This window comes from Erythrolamprus reginae, chromosome 1 (genome assembly GCF_031021105.1).
Source record: "Erythrolamprus reginae isolate rEryReg1 chromosome 1, rEryReg1.hap1, whole genome shotgun sequence".
In the NCBI taxonomy this organism is placed as follows: Eukaryota; Metazoa; Chordata; class Lepidosauria; order Squamata; family Dipsadidae; genus Erythrolamprus; species Erythrolamprus reginae.
The window spans coordinates 45,341,204-45,367,227 of record NC_091950.1 but is presented as its reverse complement, the minus strand read 5'-3'; the positions used below and the strand labels follow the sequence as shown (position 1 = coordinate 45,367,227).

General features: G+C 41.9%; 2 protein-coding genes across 5 annotated transcripts in view; one reads left to right on the top strand and one right to left on the bottom strand.

Moving 5' to 3' along the window:
- CLBA1 (clathrin binding box of aftiphilin containing 1) overlaps positions 1–7,970 on the top strand; it is a 41,345-nt gene extending 33,375 nt beyond the window's left edge. The window contains exon 7 of the mRNA XM_070751186.1: positions 7,905–7,970. Within this exon, the coding sequence (XP_070607287.1) occupies positions 7,905–7,959 (55 nt within the window). The 3' untranslated portion in view covers positions 7,960–7,970. The remainder of the gene's footprint in view (positions 1–7,904) is intronic.
- The window catches only part of LOC139166931 (SERTA domain-containing protein 2-like), a 29,509-nt gene extending 3,946 nt beyond the window's left edge, over positions 1–25,563 (bottom strand). The window contains exons 1-3 of one of the 4 annotated variants that reach the window (XM_070751207.1): positions 25,193–25,361; positions 9,379–9,468; positions 5,987–6,116 (exon numbers count right to left, since the gene is read on the bottom strand). The gene's annotated coding sequence lies outside the window, so the exon portion shown is untranslated. Of the gene's footprint in view, positions 1–5,986; positions 6,117–9,378; positions 9,469–25,192 lie in introns of all 4 variants that reach the window. The other 3 variants (XM_070751225.1, XM_070751217.1, XM_070751199.1) reach the window with 3 other exon arrangements.
- Positions 25,564–26,024: the final 461 nt, after the last annotated feature.

Here is a 26,024-nt window from a genome sequence, read left to right as displayed (position 1 = left end):
GTTGGTCCCTTGAACCCGCCGCCGCCGCCCACTGCGGAGATCCCTTCGCCCGAACGGAGGTGGCGGTGGTGGGTTCAAGGGACCAACAGCCGGTCCTTTTCGGGGCTGCGTTGCTGCATCCTCCGATGCCGCCCACCGAGAAGATTCCTTCGTCCGGAGGCGGAAGTGGCCTCAGAGGCTGCAACGCAGCCCCGAAAAGGACCGGCTCTTGGTCCCTTGAACCCACCACAGCCACCTCCGTTCGGGCGAAGGAATCTCCTCGGTGGGCGGCATCGGAGGATGCAGCAACGCAGCCCCGAAAAGGACCGGCCGAGGTCGCCAGGAAGGGAGAAGAAGAGTCAATGAACGGTGCCAGCCGCCGCCTCATCCAACGCAAAGCGCGAGAGCCCAGATCCGGAGGCAACCCGCTTGCTGTCCGCGGCGCTTCGAGTTTCTCCTCCCGGAGGCGCGCTCGGCGCTCGCTGCAGCCAAACATCCGGGGACTCTTCTTCTCCCTTCCTGGCGACCTCGGCGGCGGAGGGTGGAAGAGCGGTGAAGAAGAGGAGGAGGAGTCCGCGCTGCTCCGGCTGCCGTGTCTCCTTCTCCCTCCTTCTTCCACCCTCCGCCGCCGAGGTTGCCAGGAAGGGAGAAGAAGAGTCCCCGGATGTTTCCCCGGATGTTCGGCTGCAGCGAGCGCCGAGCGCGCCTCCGGGAGGAGAAACTCGAAGCGCCGCGGACAGCAAGCGGGTTGCCTCCGGGTCTGGGCTCTCGCGCTTTGCGTTGGGCGAGGCGGCGGCTGACGTCGTTCATTGACTCTTCTTCTCCCTTCCTGGCGACCTCGGCGGCGGAGGGTGGAAGAAGGAGGGAGAAGGAGACACGCAGCCGGAGCAGCGCGGACTCCTCCTCCTCTTTTTCATCGCTCTTCTACTCTCCGCCGCCGAGGTTGCCAGGAAGGGAGAAGAGTCAATGAACGGCGCCAGCCGCCGCCTCGCCCAACGCAAAGCGCAAGAGCCCAGACCCGGAGGCAACCCGGTTGCTGTCCGCGGCGCTTCGAGTTTCTCCTCCCGGAGGCGCGCTCGGCGCTCGCTGCAGCCGAACATCCGGGGAAACATCCAGGGACTCTTCTTCTCCCTTCCTGGTAACCTCGGCGGCGGAGGGTGGAAGAAGGAGGGAGAAGGAGACACGGCAGCCGGAGCAGCGCGGACTCCTCTCTCGGTTGGAGGTGAGCTTGACGACGCCCCCCGGGAAAAAAACTGAAGTGGCCACTTTCTCCGTCGTATGTGTGTGGGGGCTCGGGAGGAAGCTGCCGGAGGAGGGTCGACGACGGGTAGCCCCGCAGCTGTGGTCCCCGCCGGGATGGAGGCGCCTGGGTGCACACGCGCGCACATACGCACACGGATGGGGGGAGTGCGAGCGAGCGAGAGGGGGGGGAAGCCCAGACGGGATGAACCGTTTCTTGGGTGGCCCGTGTGGAAAAGGGGAGCGAGGGGCCGGGCGGGTTGAGGGAATCAAAGAGGGGTGGGGGTGCTGCTCTGAGGCGCTCGGAAAGAGTTTTCGGAAGGCTCTCGTGTTACGGCGAAAGGGCGTGTGGAGAGCCTGATGTTGGCGGAATTGGGGACCAGCGAGGAGCCGAAGAAACCCGCTGCCCACGGAAAGGGGAAACCCGGATGTGCGGCTCCTCGCTGCTGCTGCGCTGCCGAGCAGATCAGCTGCTAGGCGGCCGCTGGAGAGCAAGAGGGGGAGAGATAGGGAAAGAGAGAGAAGGAAAGATGAGGAAGGAAGAGAAATGAGAAAATGATTGAAGCAGAGAATGACGAGAAAGAGACAGAGAAGTGACTCTTGGTGATGACGTATGACGTCATCGGGTGGAAAAATCGCGATATAGCGTTTCGCGAAGATCGAGATGGTAACAATTGCTGAAAAATCGCGATATAGCGTTTCGCGAAGATCGAGATCGCGAAACTCGAGGGATCACTGTATAGGCAAAATAATAATATAATAATAATTTATTAGATTTGTATGCCGCCCCTCTCTGAAGACTCAGGGCGGCTCACAACAATGATAAAAAACAATATTATAGTGAACAAATCTAATATTAAAAAGAAGTATATAAAACCCTATCATATTTAAAACCAAACAACACATACATACCAAACATAAAATATAAAAAGCCTGGGGGAAAGATGTCTCAACTCCCCCATGCCTGGCGGTATAGGTGGGTCTTGAGCAATTTACGAAAGACAAGGAGGGTGGGGGCAGTTCTAATCTCCGGGGGGAGTTGATTCCAGAGGGCCGGGGCCACCACAGAGAAGGCTCTTCCCCTGGGGCCCGCCAGACGACATTTAGTCGACGGGACCCGGAGAAGGCCAACTCTGTGGGACCTTATCGGTTGCTGGGATTTGTGCGGTAGCAGGCAGTTCCAGAGGTATTCTGGTCCAATGCCATGTAGGGCTTTAAAGGTCATAACTAACACTTTGAATTGTGACTGGAAACTGATCGGCAGCCAATGCAGGCCACGGAGTGTTGTAGAAACATGAGCGAATCTGGGAAGCCCCACGATGGCTCTCACGGCCGCGTTCTGCACGTTACGTCAGTGAGCCTCACCATTTTCAGGCAGGGAGGCAGACCACGCCCACTCTCAGGCTTGTAATCGCCATTTTGAGACAGTTACTGGAGCCTCTCGGTCAGAGAACCCTTATTTCTATCTCTACCGTGATCGCTCGTTGTTGTTCGAGAGCTTCCTGGTGTGGGCGCCCACAAGTAGAACATCAGCTGTGAGTATAGTTCAACTATCCAGTCATCCAGCGCTCCTACTGAGACTGCTTCTGGAAGGGAGGAGGCCCCAAAGTCCAATGCCAAAGCACATTCCTCTCCCGCCCTGTTATCTTAATCTTGGGTATATCCCATGTTGGACTCTCCACAGCAGTGCATTGGAGAAGGACCGTTGAACTTACCTGAACGGTCTTCTCGATGCACTGCAAGAAGACTCCAAACCCAACCCGGCAGGTTGGCCCAGGGGCTCAGTTGTTTCTTACTGTTGAGTTAATAAAGTTGTGTTGGTTTGCACTACTCCTTCGTTTTTATTTACTGAGCTATTGGGGGTGGCTACAGGGCGGAGCTAATTATTATTCTAATTTAACTCGGTCCCTAACCAATCAGGCTGAAGTATCACCCATGTTGGACTCTCCTCGCAGTGCATCGAGAAGACCGTTCAGGTAAGTTCAACGGTCCTTTTGTTCTTCCCCTGACAAGTAGAGAAAAACTCCTGCAGACTGCATATGGTTAATTTTCATAAAGCACCTAGGATGCAGGGTCATAATGATTTACCAACGTGCCTTCCATTGAGGACCTGTATACTGCACGAGTCAAAAAGAGGCTGTGAAAATATTTAGACACCTCATATCCTGGACACAAACTACTTCAACTCCTACCCTCAAAACAATGCTATAGAGCACTGCACACCAGAACAATTAGACACAAGAACCATTTTTTCCCTGAACTTTTAAACTTTTTTAACTATTTAACTTTGTTAAATAATTCCCTCAACATTGTAAAACTATTTACTAAGTCGGCATTACTATTAATCTTCTCATCATCCCATCACCCATCTCCTACCACAAATGACTGTATGACTGTAACTTCGTTGCTTGTATCCTTACAATTTATATTCTAATATGATTGGATTGCTTATTTATACCTGGACTATTGTACCTCATGATTCTTGATGAACATATCTTTTCGTTCATATATGTAGAGCATATGTACCAAGACAAGTTCCTTATGTGTCCAACCACACTTGGCCAATACAATTCTATTTTTATTCTCATTCTAAATAACATATTTCACAAGTTCTGGTTTCATAGCTAATATAAAAAGATTGAGAATTCCTTCTTTCCCTCCACTTTACCAAAAAGATAAAAGCATCAATAATCACTTTCTCTTATTTGAATTAAAATAGTTGGGGTTTTGGAGAGAAGTTGGGCTCTTCAACTTTTAATATTGATCATGTTCATTCCCTTGGTCCCTTCCCAGTCAACCCAATATACACTGGGCGGAAAAAACAGTTTGAGCAAAATTATTACTTGTTTTAACTCTTCATATATATTTATTTTAAATCTGCATCTTGGTTAAAGTCCTTAATACAGTAGACATTTGAGTTGAAGCAACAAATTCAGCTAAACAGACAAATATTTTTTTCAAAGCAGTAGGGTTTCATTAATGATTATAATTACATAACATTCAGAAGAGGGCTGTAAGCAACTCCTAGCATATAAAAAACACTTCTGTTGAAGTTTTTTTTAAAAAAGAAGGTAAAAGCTACATATAAGCTGCAGCTTCTCCCCAGACAGCAAGAGGAAGCCCCATGATCCAGTCGCAAAAGAAATCAACTGAAGCTTATCTGGAGGCATGACAGTGACAAGGGAAACGCTGAGTGAAAAACAGCTGGGACGAGTGGTGAGAAATGCAGGAAAGTGAATAAATCTGCCAAATTTTTAGTAAATAAGGACTTGACAGAAAAGGTAAATATAACAAAAGAGATATGCCTAGGATGCCCCCTATTCCTATTCTTATATGAGCTACCTCTAGTCCTTGGCTATACTAATTGTGGTGGAACATTTTATCAAAATGGCTCATTTCATACCTTGCAAATGTTTGCCCACTATCAAAGAAACAGCTCAACTCTTTTTGGATCACATAGTGTCCATACTGGTATCAGACTAAGAGAGTCAATTTACTTCTGGGTTTTGGAAGGCACTGTTACAATTTTTAAATCTTCAGGTTAGCTTGGGCTCAATCACCCTGCTGTGAATGGTAAGACAAAACTAAACAGATGCTCCAGCAGTACTTAAGATGTTACTACACCTGCATTGAAGGTAACTGACCCTCAAGCTCAGTGGCATTGAGGGAGGGCACCATCCCAGGGGTAGTTAATAATTTTGCAGGAATAGCTGGCTACCTAAGCCCCTTGAAACAGCAGCTGGAATAGACAGTGTTACAAGAAGGTTGCAGATGCCCATTGATATAAAGGGCTACCAATTGCTGTAGGAGACAAAATGTGGCTCTTTACCAAATTATTTGTTTATCCTAGACTTAGACCCTCTAAGAAGCTGGATACCAAGGGCTCGGAGTCTACAGAGTCTATTCCGAGTCTATGGAGAGGGGCAGCATACAAATCTAATCAATTATTATTAAATTATTATTATTATTTATGATCCTCCAGCAGATCAATCCTTTCATTTGCCATTGCTATCCTCCATGAAAATCCAGTTTTCTACCATTCACTGCTTGTCAAATAAAAATGTCCTAGAATCTTATGCTCATAGCACCCAACACCGGTTCCAGTAATTATGGAAGGGGAGGAGAAATATGAAGTAGAAGAAATTCTGGACTCTAGGCAAAGGGGCAAAAGCACATAGTATTTGAAGCAGTGGGAGGGGTATCTAGAATACACATGTGGGTTAGAATATGCCTGGTATGTCCATATCCCTGACTTGGTGCAGCAATCCCACCAATACTTCCCTGAAAAGCCACAAAGTGCCAAACACCTAGCTCTCTGCCCTGCACCGCCCAAAGAATCTGTACATGAAGGGTTAATCAGACTGAGTGTATAACCCCAGTGGGACACTGGGCAGTACAATCATCTAGTTCTGGCCTTCACTTCCGAAGGGAAAGGAAGAGAAACCTGCTAGTCATCTAGATGTTTTACAGCCAGCATCACCTGGTTAAAAGTATTTTTTAGATGAGGAGGAGGAGGTCTCCTTTGAATCAGCTTCACTTACTCCCCTCCCAATTTCCTGTGAGAACTCAGATGAGGAAGAGGCCATGGAAGATCCTAAGGAAGAAAGGGAAGGCTGTTTTGAGGAAAGGGTGATGTAGGAGACAGGCAGAGCCAAAGGAAGGAATCAAAACAAGGGATCAGCTTAGTCTTAGCTTTACTCAGGGGCAAACAAGCTGAGAAGATTCCTGTGCAGAGCTTGAGCAATAAATCAGTAAATTTAAACTTCACCTTTGGACCTGGTTCTCTGTGCATCACAATTAGCTGCTGTTTCAGCTACTCATTTCTGAATATCACCACTCCCATTTTTTTCAAATGAGCTTTCGGTTTTGGGGCTGTCCAATTACTCACTCTACTGTTCCTGTTTACACACAAAAAAGGTAAGTGTTATTTCCCCCCCATATTTATAATCTAAGTAGCCAACTGAGAGGAAAAATGGTATGGATCTACAAATGTTAAGCATGGACTAAAAGCTCACATGACTGATCAATCAAGTCTCTAACAGATTGTGAAGTAAAATAACATACAGGTTTCAAGCCCCCAAAATGGCAATCCAGTGATGAAGAAAGAACACTACACCACCTCCCTGAGTAGGATTCTAGATAAAGGAAACCATCTCCCAACAAAGATGACAGCCAATGTGGTGCAAATGCTAAAAGCACTGTGGATTTTTAGTCTTGCTTTAGATAGGGAAGCAACGGGTGAGTTGGGGTAAATTATTTGCTCTCAAACCTAGGAAGAAAGGAAAATTATTTCCAAACATGTCAGAAGAACTACATAGACTTGCCCATGTAGTTGCTAGGAGATAAGACTAAGGCACAATTAAATTAATAAATTCCACAAGGTTAGGTTTCAGGAAGACATATATTTGTTGGGTTCACATTTACATAATTCATACACCCAACCCAATATGAATGCTAAAATAACAACTGCATTTCTATAAATTTGGCATTCCCAGGTCCATTTTAATGTGGTCTGCAAAAATCAATCAGGCAGCAAGATTTATTTATTTATTTATTTATTCATTCATTCATTTGATTTGTATGCCGTTCTTCTCTGTTTAATTTACCATATACCAAAACTATTACATGATCACTACTTAAAGATACAGTATTTTAAGTTGTTTAAAGGGATACACTCTTACAGGTTATCACACCTTCCTAATCAGAGCTCAGAAAATTAAGATGGGAGACCACTAAGAAATGCAAAGTCTGAAAACTGTACTAAGGCACAGTATTGTGAGTTTACCTGGGATGAGTTTAAACTATTATCCATGTCTTTCCCATGTTGCACTGACTCTCTCTGAGAAGTTATATGTAGTTAGATTTCTGTTTAGGTTTAACCCTTTTAACAAAAGTTGATGAGAAGGGGGTCAGATCCAGATCCAGAGGACTCTGGAAAAAGTGGATCATCTGGATCCTTTACAGTCAGGTTTTAGATCAAGGCATAGTATAGAGATGGCATTGATCATGTGTGTTGGTGACTTTTGGGAATGGTAGTCAGAATGAGTGTAGTATGTGTGCGCATGCACGCATCTCTGCACTGACATATTCCTCCTCGATCTCTGTGATCCTTCTGTTGCTTTTGATAACATTGATTATGGTCTCCTACTTAACTAAATGTGGAGATTCAGGGAGGGAGGGAGGGAGGGGGAGAGTTTCTCCTTTCTCTGGGGATGATTCCAGTTGATTTTCACAGGGGAGTAGAGACCAAACACAGAAGCCTTTCACATTGGGGTGCCTCAGGCCCGGATACTCTTGCCCCTTCTGTTTATAATCTGTAGGAAACCACTGAATGCGGTACAATTTGAGGTACTGGTGGTTACCACCTATAAAGCCCTTCACATGGAACATGGTCCATGTTGACATTGACTATCTGATTGACTGTCTATCTTGCCTTTCAAATCCCTTCACTCAAATAATGCCATCTATTGGGACCTAGGAATTGTGCCCTTTCTGTCATAGCACCTCCCCTCTTGATCTGCATCTCCTCCAGGGTTTCCATCTTGATGACATTGAAAACCTGGCTATTCCCCCGTCTGTACTGAACTTGCGGTACAGTAATGTTGAGCTCTTGTTTAAAGTTGTTGTTGAATGAAATAGCTATCTTTTTGCCAGACATGCTTAAATTTGTTCTCATTGTTTTATAGTGTCCTTTGCTTATATTGCCATAACATATCCAGAGCTTGGGGGCATCTAATTTGAATGAATGGGTGAGTCATCAGAAACGTTTAAGAGAATCTCAAATGGTATTAAAAATAGTATTACAATGACATCACAAGTAACACTTATAATAGCTTACTCTGATTAATTGATGTGGAAATTAAACATTATTCAACACTTTAATTGTACTTTAAACTAAACATTGTATCTACTGTATTATTCTGTGTTTATATGAATCTCAAACTCAACAGGAGAGACTAAAATGTTTACATACAATTAAATAAGGTTCAGGAGGGAAGTGTTTTTAATAGGAAAGTGAACACAAGAACAAGGGGACACAATCTGAAGTTAGTTGGGGGAATGATCAAAGGCAACATGAGAAAATATTATTTTACTGAAAGAGTAGTAGATCCTTGGAACAAACTTCCAGCAGACGTGGTTGGTAAATCCACAGTAACTGAATTTAAACATGCCTGGGATAAACATATATCCATTGTAAGATAAAATACAGGAAATAGTATAAGGGCAGACTAGATGGACCATGAGGTCTTTTTCTGCCGTCAGTCTTCTATGTTTCTACAATTATATATGGGCCCCTGAGCTCTTCTGATATGTTTCATTCATCCTTTAATTTAAAAAGTGATGGGCGAACTTGTGTTGTAAAGGTCCATTTGCAGTTTCCAAAGCCTTTTCCCCCCCTGGCTCTATAATAGATGATGCCAGCGAATCAAATGATGCAATACTTCTGTTTTTGGTAAGAAACAAAAAATGGGAATACAAGCACTCAAATGAGCTATTTTGTAACCATTCCTTTAACAAACACAATCCTTACTGTGACATGTCACATTAATGCTTCACCATGACCGACTACCAGTCTTATTTCAACCTACAATTCAGAAGTTTAACCACTTGAAACAAATCAACGAATAAGCTGTTCTTTGGTTTGAAAAATATTTTTTTTTAACTGCGCATTCACCTGCCACTTCCTTGGCCCAGTTCTGAACAAGCTGCGACCCAGGGGCTGGAGACCCCTGTTAAAAATAGTGACTGGGGAAAAGAGAACCAGAAAGATGACTAATATTCAAATGGGAAAAAATAGAATTTGGAAACCACTAATCTCTTATTATGCAGGAGAGTACAGGTCCATCAGCCAGAAAGCATTACTGATATACTGTACCTTAACTAAAAGGCCAATTCCGACCTTAGCCAATATAAACCGTCAAAAGACATGTGGTACCATGAGTCATGCTTAAGGAACCTTTTCTGTTCCCAAAATTTGAAGACTTGCCACAGAAAAGAAGAACGTGGATAAAAAAAATTCAAATAAACCATTAATGAAGAAGAATACATTGGGAAGAACATAAAGAACAAATGTATAAATAATTTAAAATCAATATGCTCCAGTGCAACACATTGATAAACGTTTGTGCATGTTTTGTAGGAAATTAAAGTTATTCCTACCATTAATTGACTCCCATGATAGGAAAGGAAACTTTTTTGGGTTTTGTTCTCTCCACTGACACAATAACTTCACTAGATGTTTTCCAGCATCTGAAAAGATGAAGATGTGAATTTGAACTCTTCTGAAAACACTGGCAAGACTACTCTGATCAAAAGTTATTTCACCTATGATAATGGACAATAATAAACTCTTCCAACTTTGCAGGATTAGACAGAGCTAACTGGGACTAAAATTGCAAGTATAACTTACTTCAGTTGGACTGTGTAGTAATGAGAACAGGCCTGTATCATAGAAGCGGCCATGAAATTTTGAGCAAATCCTGAGCTCCTGACCAAGAAGCTCAGATCCAATACTAGCTGCTGCAGAATGGAAAATCCAGAAGATGCCATGAAAACTCAAGCACAAGCTCATACAAAGTTTGGCAAATATTCAAAGATGCTTTTGATCAGTAAAACATTTCTGTTATTCTACTATTATGATACACAGACTATTGTACACAATGAGAAAACCTGAGTGAGAAAAGTTCATCCTTCATCCCATAGCAAATATTTTGCAACCCAGGATAACCATGGTTTTCAAACAATCCTAGATGAATAAAATTACAGTAAAATGTAGGTTTTTAAACTGACTTGATCTCTCTCTTAAAACATTTTTTAAAAAGCAATTGTCTAGCCAGACAAAATAATTACAGTAATTTTTGGAGTATAAGATACACTTTTTCCCCCTCAAAAGAGGGTGAAATCTGGGTGTCAGGTCATTTTGGGGTCTTTGACCTGCCAAAATGTTATAGTATTTTAATGTACATTCTTTACTGTGGGAATTTGGGAGGGAGATTTGCATGAGCGTTGTCTGTAAGCAGCCATAACAAATTCTTACTAGATAGTCAAAGTTGTCTTTTGTCTTCGCACTCTTGCAGCTGCACGGAAAGAGATGGGTGGACTCTTGCCAGGGTGGCAGTTGAAGATTGGTCAACGTGATGGACTGGAGGGAGTGGTGAGAAGGGCTTGAACTTTCAGCTGGCTGGAGAAACCCCGGATGCTTCAGATTCGGGTTTCTCCCAGATGTGCCAACATGGCTCTGCTAATAAATTGGAACTTTGAGGAATACTTTGCCTCAGATTCTGAATTAATTTTTGATGCTATTTGGAATCCTGACACTGAATGCATCTTATACTCCAAATGTAGCTCTGCTCAGCGGACATTTCAGACACTGAAAAAAGCCTTTGAAATGGAGCTTCAGAAAAAATGGCTCTGAAATGGAATTTCAGAAAAAAAGCCTGTGAAATAGAGGTTTCAGAAACAGAAATAAAAGCAAGGCACAGAGCACACCTGTTGCTAAAATTCACCTCTGGGAACAGCTGATTGGGGGTATTCTGGGAGGCTGATCCATCCACCAATCAACTTTTATCGAATTTTCCTCCCCAAAAACTAAGTTGCATCTTATACTCTGCAAAATAAGGTACTATTGAAGCATGTTTATATATTATATTTCATAAATGTTGTACAATTGTTACATAATTGTTATTATTTGGAATACATAATCCAAGTCTACGGAGAGGGGTGGCATACAAATCTAATAAATGAAATGAAATAAATGAAATGAAATAATGTCAACATTTTGTAAACCAGTAATACATTTTAGTGATTCTTGCTATTTTTTTTGAGTACTAAACTAATAAATAAATACTGCAGAAATTAAGAGTTTCCATTAGTGATGTTCTGACTTCCATAACCTGAATTATGTATTTATCTGAGCCAACCACTTTGATTTAAAACATAGTAAGTGGGAAATTAATGTGTTTTTGAAAGAAGCCAGAGACGTTATCTTTTATGTTTATTGTTGATGTAAAGACAGAAGACACAGATAGAATACAATTACTGTTAAATAATTTGTCCTGTAAAATAAATGAAATAATTAGCACAAAGTAATCTCACAACTACAGAGGAATTTGCTTATGTTTTATATAGTTATTATTGCTCATTTAATCTGAAAATTAAGTATATTTGCATGGATATTAAATTTAATTAATAAAAATCAATTACATATTTACTTAAAAATGAACATTATGCTCAAAACCTAAGAGTCACATAAATAGTATTTTAATTTCTAAATGAAAAGAGAAATTAACAAGATGAGTTAGTAATGGCTCAAGAACAGCTTGAAAGCACACAATATGGACTGTAGGAACCAAGCAAGTTTGAATCTGACTAGTGTCTACACAAGAGTTCACCAAAGAATTGCATGAATGCCTGTTTGTCTAAAAACTGACAGAGACAAGGAGCCTTGACAGAAAGATTCAAAGCTTTCTTTTCCAATGGAGTTAGTTAGTAAAACAATAAAATGCTAACTCATTTTTTGCAATAAGCAAATACACAAACACACACACACACAGAACTAGGTAGTTCTTGCTTGCTGACTGCTTTGTGCAGCAACCATTCAAAGTTACAATGGTGCTAAAAAATAACTTTGTGACCAAGCTTTGCATTTTCAACTGTCATAATGTCCAATGTCCAATGGTCACATGATCATTTTGCAACTTGGCTTGCAACAAGCACAGTTAATAGAGAAGAGCACCGAAGGAGAAATAAGACCATGCAATCAAAAGCCCATCACAATCACATGATTTTCCATTTGGCAACTTCAGGCCATAGCAACCAAATTACGGATTACATTCTGTAGCCTAAGAGAGGGCTACATGAAAACATAATTATAGTGCACTTAAGACATTCACCTGAACACACAAAGGTTTGAAAATACATTAAAGATGTCCCTTCCTAAACTCTATTTAACTTCCACAGGTACATTGAAAGATCTGAAGGGAAATGGTATTTCCCCATTGTTTGAACGTATAGTCATTCCATGTCAAATGGTCTGGGGGTCCCTACTCAACCATCATAGATTTTGATGAAATTTTGTATGAACATCCACATATGTGCCTAATAAATATTGGTAAAATGTTATGTGTGCCAATACAATACTTACGGAGATATAGTCATTTGTGTGACCCCATGCCACAGCCTTCTACAAGGTTCCAGCATAATATCTCTGACAATATTTTGTTGAGAAAAACAACTATTGCATCTTGTACAACGTTTTTTGCTCTATTAAACAAAATAATAAAAACATTGTCATGAGCGATCTCCATCTAGATAATTTGGAGCAAAGTTGGCCGAAAATATTGTTGGCTTGAAAAAAAGGTAGAAGTTTGGCTTTTTATATCTCTGAAAGGAAAGGTATGAGAAAAGCTAAACTTTGTGCGCAATAACTTAGCAACACAAGGTTTTCAAATATAAATTTTTATTTTCCTACTGCTTTCCAGTAGTTTACAAATTGAGTGTAAGGTTGACATTTGTTGTAAAAATAGGGCATTTTCAGCCCGATTTTGCAAAAAGTAAAAATATCTTTATTTGCAGTAAAAGCAGAGAGAAAAAATTGACAGTGACACCTGCTGGCCAATCAGGCAATATAGTGCTGAAAAAAAGTGGATGAAGTAAAAGTTGTTATGACTAGAGTAGATAGGTTGGAATACACTAAACAACTGCAAGCTGATTATACTTGCCTTTCCCAAGCTCCTTAAAACCCACCTCTGTCGTCAGGCATGGGGGAATTGAAATTTTCTCCTCCCCCCTAGGCTTATAGAATTTATACATGGTATGCTTGTTTGTATGATTGGTTCTTTAAATTGGTTTTTTAAAGCTTATTTTTAATATTAGATTTGTTTACATAGTCTTTTTTATTGTTAGCCGCCCCGAGTCTTCGGAGAGGGGTGGCATACAAATCAAATCAAATCAAATCAAATCAAATCAAAAAATAAAATAAAATAAAATAAAATAAAATAAAATACTTGGTGCTTGGAGACAGACTGTGAAAAAATTCAACTTTTAGAACCTTGAGGATTATAAATAAATTGGACAGTGTGAAATATGCTGGACAGTGTGAAACAGCTTGGAGTTTTGAAACAAAACTTTAAATTGTTAACTGTTTTGAGACTGCTAAGGGACTAATTAATGGAGTGATTGTATGAATTGCTCTAATATTGGCTATCTTGGTGTGACATAACTGGGACATTGAGATTTTGACAGATTACTGAGTAAAAATTTTAATTTATTAAAATAAACTAAAATGGGTCTGCAAGGAGAAATAAATATTTTACTAAAAGAAATATTATTGACGCTCCAAGGTACACAGGAAATGTTGATAAGGAACCATAAGGGAAATAAAAGAATTGATTCTTTCTTTCTTTCTTTCTTTCTTTCTTTCTTTCTTTCTATCTATCTATCTATCTATCTATCTATCTATCTATCTATCTATCTATCTATCTATCTATCTATCTATCTATTGGATTTATATGCCGCCCCTCTCCGGAGACTCGGAGCGGCTAACAGTAACAATAAAACAGTGTACAATAGTAATCTAATACTAAAAATGATTTAAAAACCCATTAATATAAAAACCAAACATACATACATACATACATATATACCATGCATAGAATTGTAGAGGCCTAGGGGGTAAGAGGATCTCAATTCCCCCATGCCTGATGGCAGAGGTGGGTTTTAAGTAGCTTGCGAAAGGCAAGGAGGGTGGGGGCAATTCTAATCTCTGGGGGGAGTTGGTTCCAGAGGGCCGGGGCCGCCACAGAGAAGGCTCTTCCCCTGGGTCCCGCCAAGCGACATTGTTTAGTTGACGGGACCCAGAGAAGATCCACTCTGTGGGACCTAATTGGTCGCTGGGATTCGTGCAGCAGAAGGCGGTCCCTGAGATAATCTGGTCCGGTGCCATGAACCAACACTTTGAATTGTGATCGGAAACTGATCGGCAACCAATGCAGACTGCAGAGTGTTGGTGTAACATGGGCATATTTGGGAAAGCCCATGATTGCTCTCGCAGCTGCATTCTGCACGATCTGAAGTTTCCGAACATTTTTCAAAGGTAGCCCCATGTAGAGAGCGTTACAGTAGTTGAGCCTCATAATGCAGTTATGAGACCAGAAAATTATGACCAAAAGACATTGAGCAACAAACACGAATTCAAGAAAAATAAAATAAAAAGAACAGAGGAAAGGACAGGAGAAGGGAAATGACAAATGATACAAAAAGATTAAAAAGAAGAGGCAGTCGAAGATGCAATAGAAATGGTGAATTACACTTTTAGAAATCAAAAATTAGAAGGGGATACATAGAAAGACACCACTAAGTGAGGAAAACAATAACTGAAAGGTGTATTGAAGGTTCAAAAGCGTGAAGAAGCAGCAGAGATAGAAATACTTAGATCAAACACGGACGAGATAAGAAAATATAAGATCCCATGAGAGGAGTATGGGAGATAGGCCAATAAGTCAACAAGAGTTGAGATACGAAAACGGGCAAGAAATGAGGGATAAATGCAAAGCACTACTTAATGCAGGAGCTATGCTATACCATTAAGAATTAGTGTGGAAAATATTACTTTTTAAATTTGGGAACTATTTTATTAATGGGTATAAAATAGCAGAAGTTAGAAATCTAGATATGTAAACAAAGATGAAGTAATTTGTGTAACTGAATAATGAACATTGAATAATTAAGATAAGTAAACCTTATGATTACGTGGAAGTTAATAGTTATAAACATGATGTTTACAATGTTTGATACTATGAATGGATTATAGATAAAATTGAACAGAGGGCCTAATCAAATAACACAAAATTTTCAACAAGGATAAGATATAGCTATTGAGAATAATAGTTACAACTACTGTACTGTGTGTAGTTTCAAAAATTAGAAGGGGATACATAGAAAGACACCACTAAGTGAGGAAAACAATACTATAGTGATTTACTATCTATATTCAATAGAGAATGTAGAGATTGTACCCAGATGGTATACTGTTATTGTGAATATAGGGATTTTATACATGACCAAGAAAATTGTACAATAAAAATAATAACAAAAGAAAAGCAACAGATATGGAAGAAGAGAGCAAGAATAACAATTGGAATCAAATCAGGTCAAGAATGGTCATTTTTTAAGCAATATTTTCAAGAATGTTTAGCTAAAATATGTGAGACATTTTCAATTTATTTTAGATAGAAATGTCGGTCTCAAGGCTTTCACATCCAATATGATACAGATATCTATGTACCATTTCCATTAGCAAATAAAATTTTTGAATTCATCTTCAAACAAACAAACAAATAACAACATGAAACAATAATAGAATGTGACGTTGCCATAGCATGTTTCTCAAAATTGTCCCCATTTTTAGGGCTTTATACATCAGTGATGAAAAACTAACCCTACTTTTGAAGAGCTTTGAAACATGCTCTTTCTAATGAGAATAATTTAATAGTTTCCAGAAGATCTTTTTTTGTAAAAGGGACTGAAAATACCCTACTTTTGGCATTTTTACAAAAAATGTCAACTTTACACTAGATTTGTAAGCTATTGGAAAACAGTAGGAGAATGAAGTTTTATATCTTGTGTTGCTAAGTTATGAGAAAGTTTCACGTTTCTCATACCTTTTCTTCAAGAGACATAAAAAGCCAAACTTTAACTTTTTTTTCAAGCTACAATATTTTAGCAAACTTCGCTCCAAATTACCTAGATGGAGGTCACTCATGACAATGTTTTTATTATTTTGTTTATAGAGCACAAAAATGGTATAAGATGGCCAATTTTTGTTTCTCTTAATTAACAAAATATTGCCAGAGTTATGTCTCAAAGTTGCTGGAACCTCAGAGTCATAGAAGACTGCAGTATGGGGTCACACAAATGACTATATTTCCGCAAGTATTGCATCGGCACACATAACCTTTTACTAATATTACCAATATTCATTGGGAACATGTGCGCACGTTCACACAAAATTTCATCGAAATCCATGATGGTCAAGCAGGGCACTTTTCTGAAATCAGACCACTTGACATGCAATGACTCAATGTGAATAGTTTTCCATCTTTACAGAATATTTTATTAATATTAACATCAATACGCTAGTTGTTTATTTTATTAAACTTGTATGCTTCCTATCTTGCCAGAAATGACTATAATGGTTTATTAGACATTCTGTTAAAATGTACTATAAAACAATAAAGAATCATAAGTTTAAAATTCAATTAAAATTAATCAGGATAAAGAGGGAGGTGTGGTGCTATCTACTCCATTACCCATCTCCAAAGTTGTTAATAAGAAAATATAGCTCCTCGTGTAATCTGGGACTGGAAAGAATAAAGGACAGAGTAATCTAGTATTAATTCACTTTCAAGGAATCTTGCATTCAGCAAATAACTTTTCAGTGTTTTTGTCTGTACACTTAAAATAAGTTTGGTTAAGGAGAAACTGTAGTCAGCACTCCTTGAATTGTTTCAAATGAAGAGTTCAGCAGCTCTTTAGTGGCCACATAAAAGAATGTCAAAAGTGCTGCACGTGCAAAACTTGTTATGAATCAATGTAACAACACTGATTTATTTCAATTGTGTATTACAACAAAAAAACAACAGGCAACGTCTGCAGAGGTGGAAACAAGGACAAGTGCAAGAATATTTTGTTTAATGCCTACATTTCTTTGACCCGTGTTTTCCCAAAAATAAGACCTAACTGGAAAATAAGCCCTAGCATAATTCTTTAGCATGCTCCTAATATAAACCTAACCCCAAGCAGTGTCTGGCAGCAGTCTGCACAATGCAGGTGACAAGCCTCCCACAGCTACCCAAAAGTTCCGAGCCATTGACTCTCAGCTTTCCCATGGCCCGTGTGGCGCATCTGGATTATGCGCCCCTTCAAGTGTCTGCTGCTTGGACAACTAAACAACTCACCTGTGCTGCATGGGCTGCACAACACCAGAGCGAGCCAAGGGGCCAGCAGGCTGCAGCTGCTGCCAGACACTAATGGCTCCTGCACACTCACCACCTCTGGCGAGTGTGCAGGGGGTGGGGTGGGGTGTCCAGTCGGGCTGATTACCCTGATATTGTGTTTCCCTGAAAATAAGCCCTAATGTGTCTTTTGTAGGAAAAAATTAAACCGGGTCTTATTTTGGGGGAAACACGGTATGTATGACAACACAAAGTTAGAATTACATTATGATCCTGGTAAGGTATATTAGTGATAAGTTAGTGATGACGTTTTAATGGTACTGAAATATGTGACATCTGACCAATCCTCCCACTTATAACCGGAACAGTGTCAGGCTCATGTGATTACCATGTATCATATTCCTACGGAGCTGCCATTAAACAAATAAATGGAGAAAGCTAGATTTGCTTAATGACAGCAGCAACCAAGTCGTAAAACTGCATCACACCTGATTTTTTAACCTTCGGCCCCAACTGTGCTTGTAAATCAAGAACTACCTGTAGTGGTTTAAAGTACTGTACTATGAACCAAAGTACAGCAGCAGGAGAGTGGACTGGAAACTTTGCTTTTTGGTCTTCATAACTTTGTTTTCTTGGTTTTCAAAATCAACACTTTATAAATGAACAAAAGCTTTAATAAGAAATGAGAAATTAAAAATAGCCAACTACATTCAGTATCCCTACAAAGCTATAATTGGTTTGGGGTTATAACAACTCCATTTTCCAATCTTGATCATAACTTTTTCTCTGCCTGAATTTGTTAACTAATCACTCAATTTGTCAATTTGAATTGTGAAATATTTGGGTATCATTATGTTAAAATGAGGAAACTAGTACAGTGGTACCTCTACTTAAGAATGTCTCTACTTAAGAACTTTTCTAGATAAGAACCGGGTGTTAAAAGGTTTTTTGCCTCTACTTAAGAACCATTTTCTACTTAAGAACTCGAGCCCGGAAAAAATTCCCAGGAAATTTGAGAGCGGCACGAAGGCCTGACCAGTTTCCTGCCATTTCCCCTTTAATCCCGGCCATCTCGGGCTTTTCTGGGCTGTCAGAGGAGCCTTTTGGTGGCGCTTAAGGAGGCTTTGGCAGTCCAGAGCGAACGGAGCGTTTTCTTTTCTCTGGGCGCTACCTCAGAGTCCCTCTCTTTTTTTTTAAGCCTTAAAGTTTTGGATTTTTTTAATCCCCCTTACCTCACCTTCTTCCTTTGGCAGCGACTGTCCTCTTCCTCTTCCTCCTCCCACCCAAATTCCAAGCTTTTATTTCTTTCCTACTGGGTTTGCATGCATTATTTGCTTTTAGATTGATTCCTATGGGAAAAATTGCTTCTACCTAAGAACTTTTCTACTTAAGAACATGGTCACGGAATGAACTAAGTTCTTAAGTAGAAGTACCACTGTACTTAGTATTGTTCTTACATCTTACTTTAAAGATGTAGAGATGATGTTCCCTTTACATAAAGGGTTTTTTTTGGGGTGGGGGGTGTCTTTGGTGCTCTCTGAGCTTGGCTGTTTTCTGGCAGACATTTCAATACCCAAACTAGGTAACACCAACAGTGAGCCGCTCCGAGTCTATGGAGAGGGGCGGCATACAAATCTAATAAATCAAATCAAAATCAATCAATCAACAGTGTTAGTGTAGTACTGATAATGTTTACCAAGTTTCAGTAATGAAATGTCTACAAGAAAACTAAGCTCAGAGAATACCAAGGACCCCTTATTTTAACCCTGAGTCACAAATACTTCTTTACTGGTACAAAGAAATTTTGCTACTTTTCCCCCGAATCATATTTCTATCTAAAACAATGGTTCTCAACTTTTCTAATGCCACGACCCCTCACGTTGTGGTGATCCCTAACCATAAATCCAGCGCCAATTCTCCCAACAGAGTTTTAAGCTGATTGCCAGGAAAGTCAAAGGGACACCCCTACAGTAAACACCTAATGGGTTGGATTGTAAAAGTATGTTCTAAGGCGCCAGAATAGAAGCTTTAGTTCCTAATACCATGGGAAATTTGTCTTTTCCCATGGTCTTAGGTGACACCTGTGAAACAGTCATTTGACCCCCTCAAAGGTGTCCCAACCCCCAGGTTGAGAACTACTGAATTCTAAAAGAAGATAGAAGCAGTGGACAGGAGGTCTGTATGAGGATTATGGAGAATAGAGGAATAGCAGATTAAAATTTTACTTCTATCTATTACAAGTTCTAAGGAAGTCTTCAGGAAGCAACCCTGTGAAATCATTAAGAAATCTCAAGAAACTGTATTTTGAAAAAGAATAAAGCCTTCAACTTAAAAATACTTTCACCCAGAATAGTTCAGATATGGTGCAGTTTGTCCAAAATAGTTGTGTAAACACAATTCTGATAAGTCAGCAATCCTTTTCAGTTAAATGATTCAATAAAAAAAAAAAATTAAGGATTTGGTTACTGTGAAAGTATTTTACAAAGATTAATCCAAAAATTAAATTATGGTGAATAAGAATATTCTAATTCCTATTTACTGCCTTGTTGATATTTGTAGCACTGTGCAAATAAATGTATTTAATAATTGATAACTGTACAGTAAAGCAAATAATTATATATCAATGTTCCCTACTACTCAGCTATCACCACTGCTATTCATCACACATAGGGCTCATCACAAAAGCCCTAACAGCACAGTTGAAAGGTCTCAGATTAACTTGATATGCTTTTAAGTACTGTATATAAAATCTCACACTTAGGCATCATGCATACCCTTCTACAAAATCACACTGAGGCCAAAATAAAAAATGTACCACTGATTTATTCCCCTCCAAAAATATAGGAAGACCCAGAGAAAGCAATACAGTGATCCCCCGCTCTTTGCGAGGGTTCCGTTCCAGGACCCCCCGCAACGAGCGGGTTTTCGCGAAGTAGCGCTGCGGAAGTAAAAACACCATCTGCGCATGTGCAGAGGGTGTTTTTACTTCCGCAGCGCTAGCGAGGAGCCTAAGATTGGGGGCGGCGCGGGTGTTTTAAAACATCCCCGCCGACATGAGGGGCTCGCTAGCACACCCCCAAACCCGGGTTGGGGGTTCGGGGGTGTGCTAGCGAGCCTCCCATGTCGGCGGGGATGTTTTAAAACACCCGCGCGACTTTCCAATGAGTCCCGAAGACAAACGCGTTGTCTTCGGGACTCATTGGAAAGTCGCGCGGGTGTTTTAAAACATCCCCGCCGACATGGGAGGCTCGCTAGCACACCCCCGAGCCCGCAACCCGGGTTTGGGGGGGTGCTAGGAAGCTCCCATTGTTGGCGGAGACCTTTTAAAACACTCGCGCGGCTTCCAAACCGAGTCCTGAAGCCAAGGGTGCTCTGCGCTTGGCTTCAGGACTCGGTTTGGAAGCCGCGCAAGTGTTTTAAAAGGTCTCCGCCAACAATGGGAGCTTCCTAGCACCCCCCAAACCCGGGTTGGGGGCTCGGGGGGGGTGCTAGGAAGCTCCCATTGTTGGCGGAGACCTTTTAAAACACTCGCGCGGCTTCCAAACCGAGTCCTGAAGCCGCGCGAGTGTTTTAAAAGGTCTCCGCCAACAATGGGAGCTTCCTAGCACCCCCCAAACCCGGGTTGGGGGCTCGGGGGGGGTGCTAGGAAGCTCCCATTGTTGGCGGAGACCTTTTAAAACACTCGCGCGGCTTCCAAACCGAGTCCTGAAGCCGCGCGAGTGTTTTAAAAGGTCTCCGCCAACAATGGGAGCTTCCTAGCACCCCCCAAACCCGGGTTGGGGGCTCGGGGGGGGGTGCTAGGAAGCTCCCATTGTTGGCGGAGACCTTTTAAAACACTCGCGCGGCTTCCAAACCGAGTCCTGAAGCCGCGCGAGTGTTTTAAAAGGTCTCCGCCAACAATGGGAGCTTCCTAGCACCCCCCAAACCCGGGTTGGGGGCTCGGGGGGGGGTGCTAGGAAGCTCCCATTGTTGGCGGAGACCTTTTAAAACACTCGCGCGGCTTCCAAACCGAGTCCTGAAGCCGCGCGAGTGTTTTAAAAGGTCTCCGCCAACAATGGGAGCTTCCTAGCACCCCCCAAACCCGGGTTGGGGGCTCGGGGGGGGGGGTGCTAGGAAGCTCCCATTGTTGGCGGAGACCTTTTAAAACACTCGCGCGGCTTCCAAACCGAGTCCTGAAGCCAAGCGCCAAAGGCAAACTTCTGCGCTTGGCTTCAGGACTCAGTTTGGAAGCCGCGCGAGTGTTTTAACAGGTCTCCGCCATCATGGGGAGCTTCCTAGCACCCCCCCAGCCCCCAACCCGGGTTTGGGGGGTGCTAGGAAGCCCCCCATGCCGGCGGGAAGACCCAGGGAACGTTCCTTCGGCCGCCCAGCAGCTGATCTGCCGGAACGCAAACTCCACCATCTACGCATGCGTGCAGATGGTGTTACTTCCGGGTTGAAAACTCGCGATATAGCCGTTTCGCAATGATCGGGGTCGCGATACCCGGGGGATCACTGTATCTTCAAAATTCTTTACTGTACTGCATAAGATGCTATGAGAGACATAGGCCGTACTTTCAGATTTTATTATTCTCTGCTTTACATTTTAGAGCCTTTAATTTGGAATCTAATTTTTTATCAAGTATAACATCTACGAATATAACGAATACTACAGGATAGAATGTGTATCATTAATTGCTATTAGAAATTGTCAGTAATGTTTACTATCAGCAAATAGATAAAGAATATAAATAATTACAGTAATTTCAGATCACAGTATTACTTATTGTAGAAAACTCAATAATGTGAAGAAATGTAACAAACGTAAAGCAGTTAAGGGCTACCCCTACATTATTTTACACTTAGCATTAATGAACTGTTTCTAACTGTTAAAATCAGGAACTAAATTGTCCTCTTTTTGCATTTCATTTTCTATTAAAGTTAAGACACAAGGGGCAGTGTATTCAAAATGAAACTAGACAGAAGTTCCTGGACGCTATTGCACGTACCTCCCACAGTATCAAGATTTAGCTTATAGGACTTTTCTGGATGATGAAAAATAACTTCCCACTCCAGACTGACAACTATTTAAAACAAAACATACAACCTCATTACAATTCTACTCCTAAGGATAAAGCTACACCTCCGTACCAATAAATTTGCAAACTTATTCAAACTGCCCCATTACTTAAATGAAAATATTTCTCCTTAAAACTTCTGTTGATAGCAAGCTTTTTCCCAAATATTTCATCCAATTATATAATTAAATTTATTTCAGTCCACACCACATCACACCATAGCTTGTTTGCTGTTATTTGCGAAGTTGTGTCTGGTCCATCGTGACCCCATGGACCTTCAGTACTCTACCATCCCCGGAGTCCATTTAAACTCACTGACTGCTTCAGTGACTCTATCCAGCCACCTCATTCTCTGTCTTTCCCTTCTTCTTTTTCCCTCAATCTTTCCCAGAATTAGGCATTTCTCCAGTGAGTCAATCCTTCTCATTAGGTGGCCAAAGTACAGTGTTCCCTCGATTTTCACGGGGGATGCGTTCCGAGACCGCCCGCAAAAGTCGAATTTCCGCAAAGTAGAGATGCGGAAGTAAATACACTATTTTTGACTACGAACAGTATCACAAGCCTTCCCATAACACTTTAAGCCCCTAAATTGCAATTTCCCATTCCCTTAGCAACCATTTAGATTATTACTCACCATGTTTATTTATTAAAGTTTATTTTAAAAAATATTTATTAAAGGCAGACAAAAGTTTGACGATGACATATGACGTCATCGGGCGGGGAAAAACGTGGTATAGGGAAAAAACCCACAAAGTATTTTTTTAATTAATATATTTGAAAAACCGTGGTATAGACTTTTCGCGAAGTTCAAACCCGCGAAAATCGAGAGAACACTGTATTTGAGTTATAGCTAGGCCCATCTCGTTAATCACAAGATAGTTTTCAGCAAAAGATGAAACATTTTATCCTAACCCTAGCCCACTAACTTTTTCCTATTGACATTTTCTATCTCTGATCTGACCGTTCTTGAGAGGAGCACTTCAATGTTTTTTTCATTCATATGCAACCAATATTCTAAGTCTCAAATAATTTCCACATCTACTTTCTAGCCATCCAGTTTCTATTTTGTGCCTAATTCTCCCATAATCCCTTTTAAAAAGTCCCACACAAATATATTACAGTACTGGACTTCTATTTCAAATGCAATTCTCTTCTCTTCAAATATACAGTATTAACTAGATTTTTAATAATTGTTTACATACTTGTCAATATATCCTTCATTTTGAGATACAGATCTCATGAACTATGAACATCCATAACCAAAAAAGCACCCCAGAATCCCCATTTGTGTGATCACTTCTTTAAAGCAATAAAAATATTAAGTATTCCTAAATGTGTCAAAAGCAGAATTTAAAGCAGCCACCTCCAATCTCCCCCCCCCCCAAGAATAATAGGAACATTAGTATTTTATCATTCACCCACCAAGATACCAGTAGGCTGCTTCAAGTCACCTGAATATAACTTTATTATCAATTGGCCAATCTTGCAAAAATTGGAAGTTATGCTGGATGTGGTCTGGTTACTACTTGGATGGAGACCATCAGAGAATACCACAGTTATAGTTCTCTGGTTATAGTTCACTTGAAGGAGACCCCCCACCTTTTTTATTCAGCTCTAAATTTATTTCCTGGCATTAAATTTTTCCCTGTATTTAATCAATGTTCATCTTACATGGGATCTTATTCAGCTACTTTGTATAAATGTTTCCAAAAACATATCTAGATATCAATACTTTAAATCTGTTCTAGAATCCCAATGTTTCATCCATTACACTGCCATATCCTACCAAGAAAAGCGTGTTTTCTGAAAATATACTATCTAAACTCAATCTCTTTGTCAAGATACCCCTCTCCAAACATTGCAACAGAACATTTGTAAAATACCTCCCTGATTGCTGAATTCAGCTTCCACCATCCCCTTCATAGTGCATTCCTAACACTCACTGGTTGACAAAACAGCCTCGAAAGTAACATATATTATCTGTACTGTATATCTTTTACACCTGACCCTAACTAGCTGAACCAAAGCACCACTCTTCAGAAACAAATCTCAGTTGATTCTCTACTGCTTTCAGTAAAATAAATGTACTTAGTTCACGCCCCACCCTCTTTTCCTAAAGCCTTCATTCAGCCCCACACCAGCCTGCCACGAAATTGTTTCCCACATTCAACCACCACCTAGAGATCCCAGCAGTTTGCCATCCTTGCCATCTCTTCAATTGGGCTCTTCCATTCCTCCCAACTCATTTTATTTGGCTTTTTCTTCTCTTTTTTTAGCAGCACCCCCCCAACCCCCCAATTTCCTCTTATTAGCAGCTTTTCGTGAATCTCAAATCTGATACCCACCATCATCGTGCTCTTTATCCATCCTTCTCTCCCAGCTCTTCCTTATGTAACTGTAGTTTCCTTCCCCAAATCCGAGCCCTCTAAATGTGATTCCCAACCAAAAAGATGGCAATTTATCATTTCAAACATCTGAAAAATATCTGGGGGTTTTTTGGAGGGGGGGGCTTACCCCAGATCATGGTTCCTGCATATATTGGGGGAGGGGGGGTTGGAAAGATGACGACGACGACTTGCTCAACGTAGTTATTTCCTTACCCGAGCAAGCTTCTCCCAGGCGAGTCACAGTGTCGTTTGTAAGGTGCCCCTCCCAGGCCCCCAATTCTTTATAGTTTTTTTCTGGCCGAAATACCTCACACACACTCACACTCACACACCTATCGTAACTTTCCCCCGCCACATTCGCCAGCCTCTTATTTCCTCACCAACTCCCAAAATGCAGGTCCTCTTTTTAGTTGTAAACTCCCGACCTCCCCCTCTCAATTTAAGCTCAGCGGAGTCGTCCCTCGCCCTGCGGTGCCTAGACCAGCCCGCGCTTGGCTTCCCGGTCGCCTGTCCCCGTGTCCATCCTTCCCTGAGTTCAGCCAGCCAGCCAGCCAGCCAGCCAGGGTTTTTCGCTTACCTGCTAGGGCTCCAGAGAGAGTCGAGAGACACCCGGGAACCCCCTCTCCTCTCGGCTGGGCGGCGCAGCGCTGGCTCCCAACCCAGCCAGCCAGCCAGCCGGGATCCCTTTGGAGAGGTTGGGGTGGCCAAACGCTTGCGTGCTGAGATGAGGAAGGAGGAGACAAGGCGGGGGTGGGGGGAAGACGAGGGGGAGGAGGAGGAGGAGAGGGCGGTGGCAGCAGCAAATGAGCCCCACCCCCTCCCCGTTAGATCTCGGCGACAACAAGAGCCATTACTCCTCCCCCCTCCCGTGCGGGAATATCCCAGGACTCAGAGGAAAGGCGGGGGGGAGTGCGCGCGCGCGCCCACTCTTCCTCGTCCTCCTCGAGCGCTCCTCGCTATTGGCCAGCCACGCCCCACCTTGCCCAGCAACCGATTTTTACTGGCTTCCTGTTCGTAGGAGGGTCGGCTTCGTCTTGGAGAGCGGCTTCTCAAGTTAAAAGAGGGGCGGAGCTGGACTCGGGCGGCCGTCCAATGAAATATTCACCCGCTACTTCTTCTTCTTCCTCCTCCTCCTCCTCTCTCCTTTCAGCCCCCCCCCCCGCCTCTTTTGCTCAGCCGCGGCTTCTTCCAGAAGGACTTTGCCTCCCTCGGGGGAGGACGGTAGTGGGGGGGGTTGATGGTGGAAAAAGGGCAAGTGAGGCCTTTCGGTAGCCGGATGCGGACGCGTTTATTTAGAGACAGGCCTTACTCATTTCGGCGGGGACTCCTCCCTAATAAGCACGTTTAAGGACTGACCGTACAGCCCTATAAGCAAATCGTGCCCATTTATCCAGGGCTTCTTCTCGTGC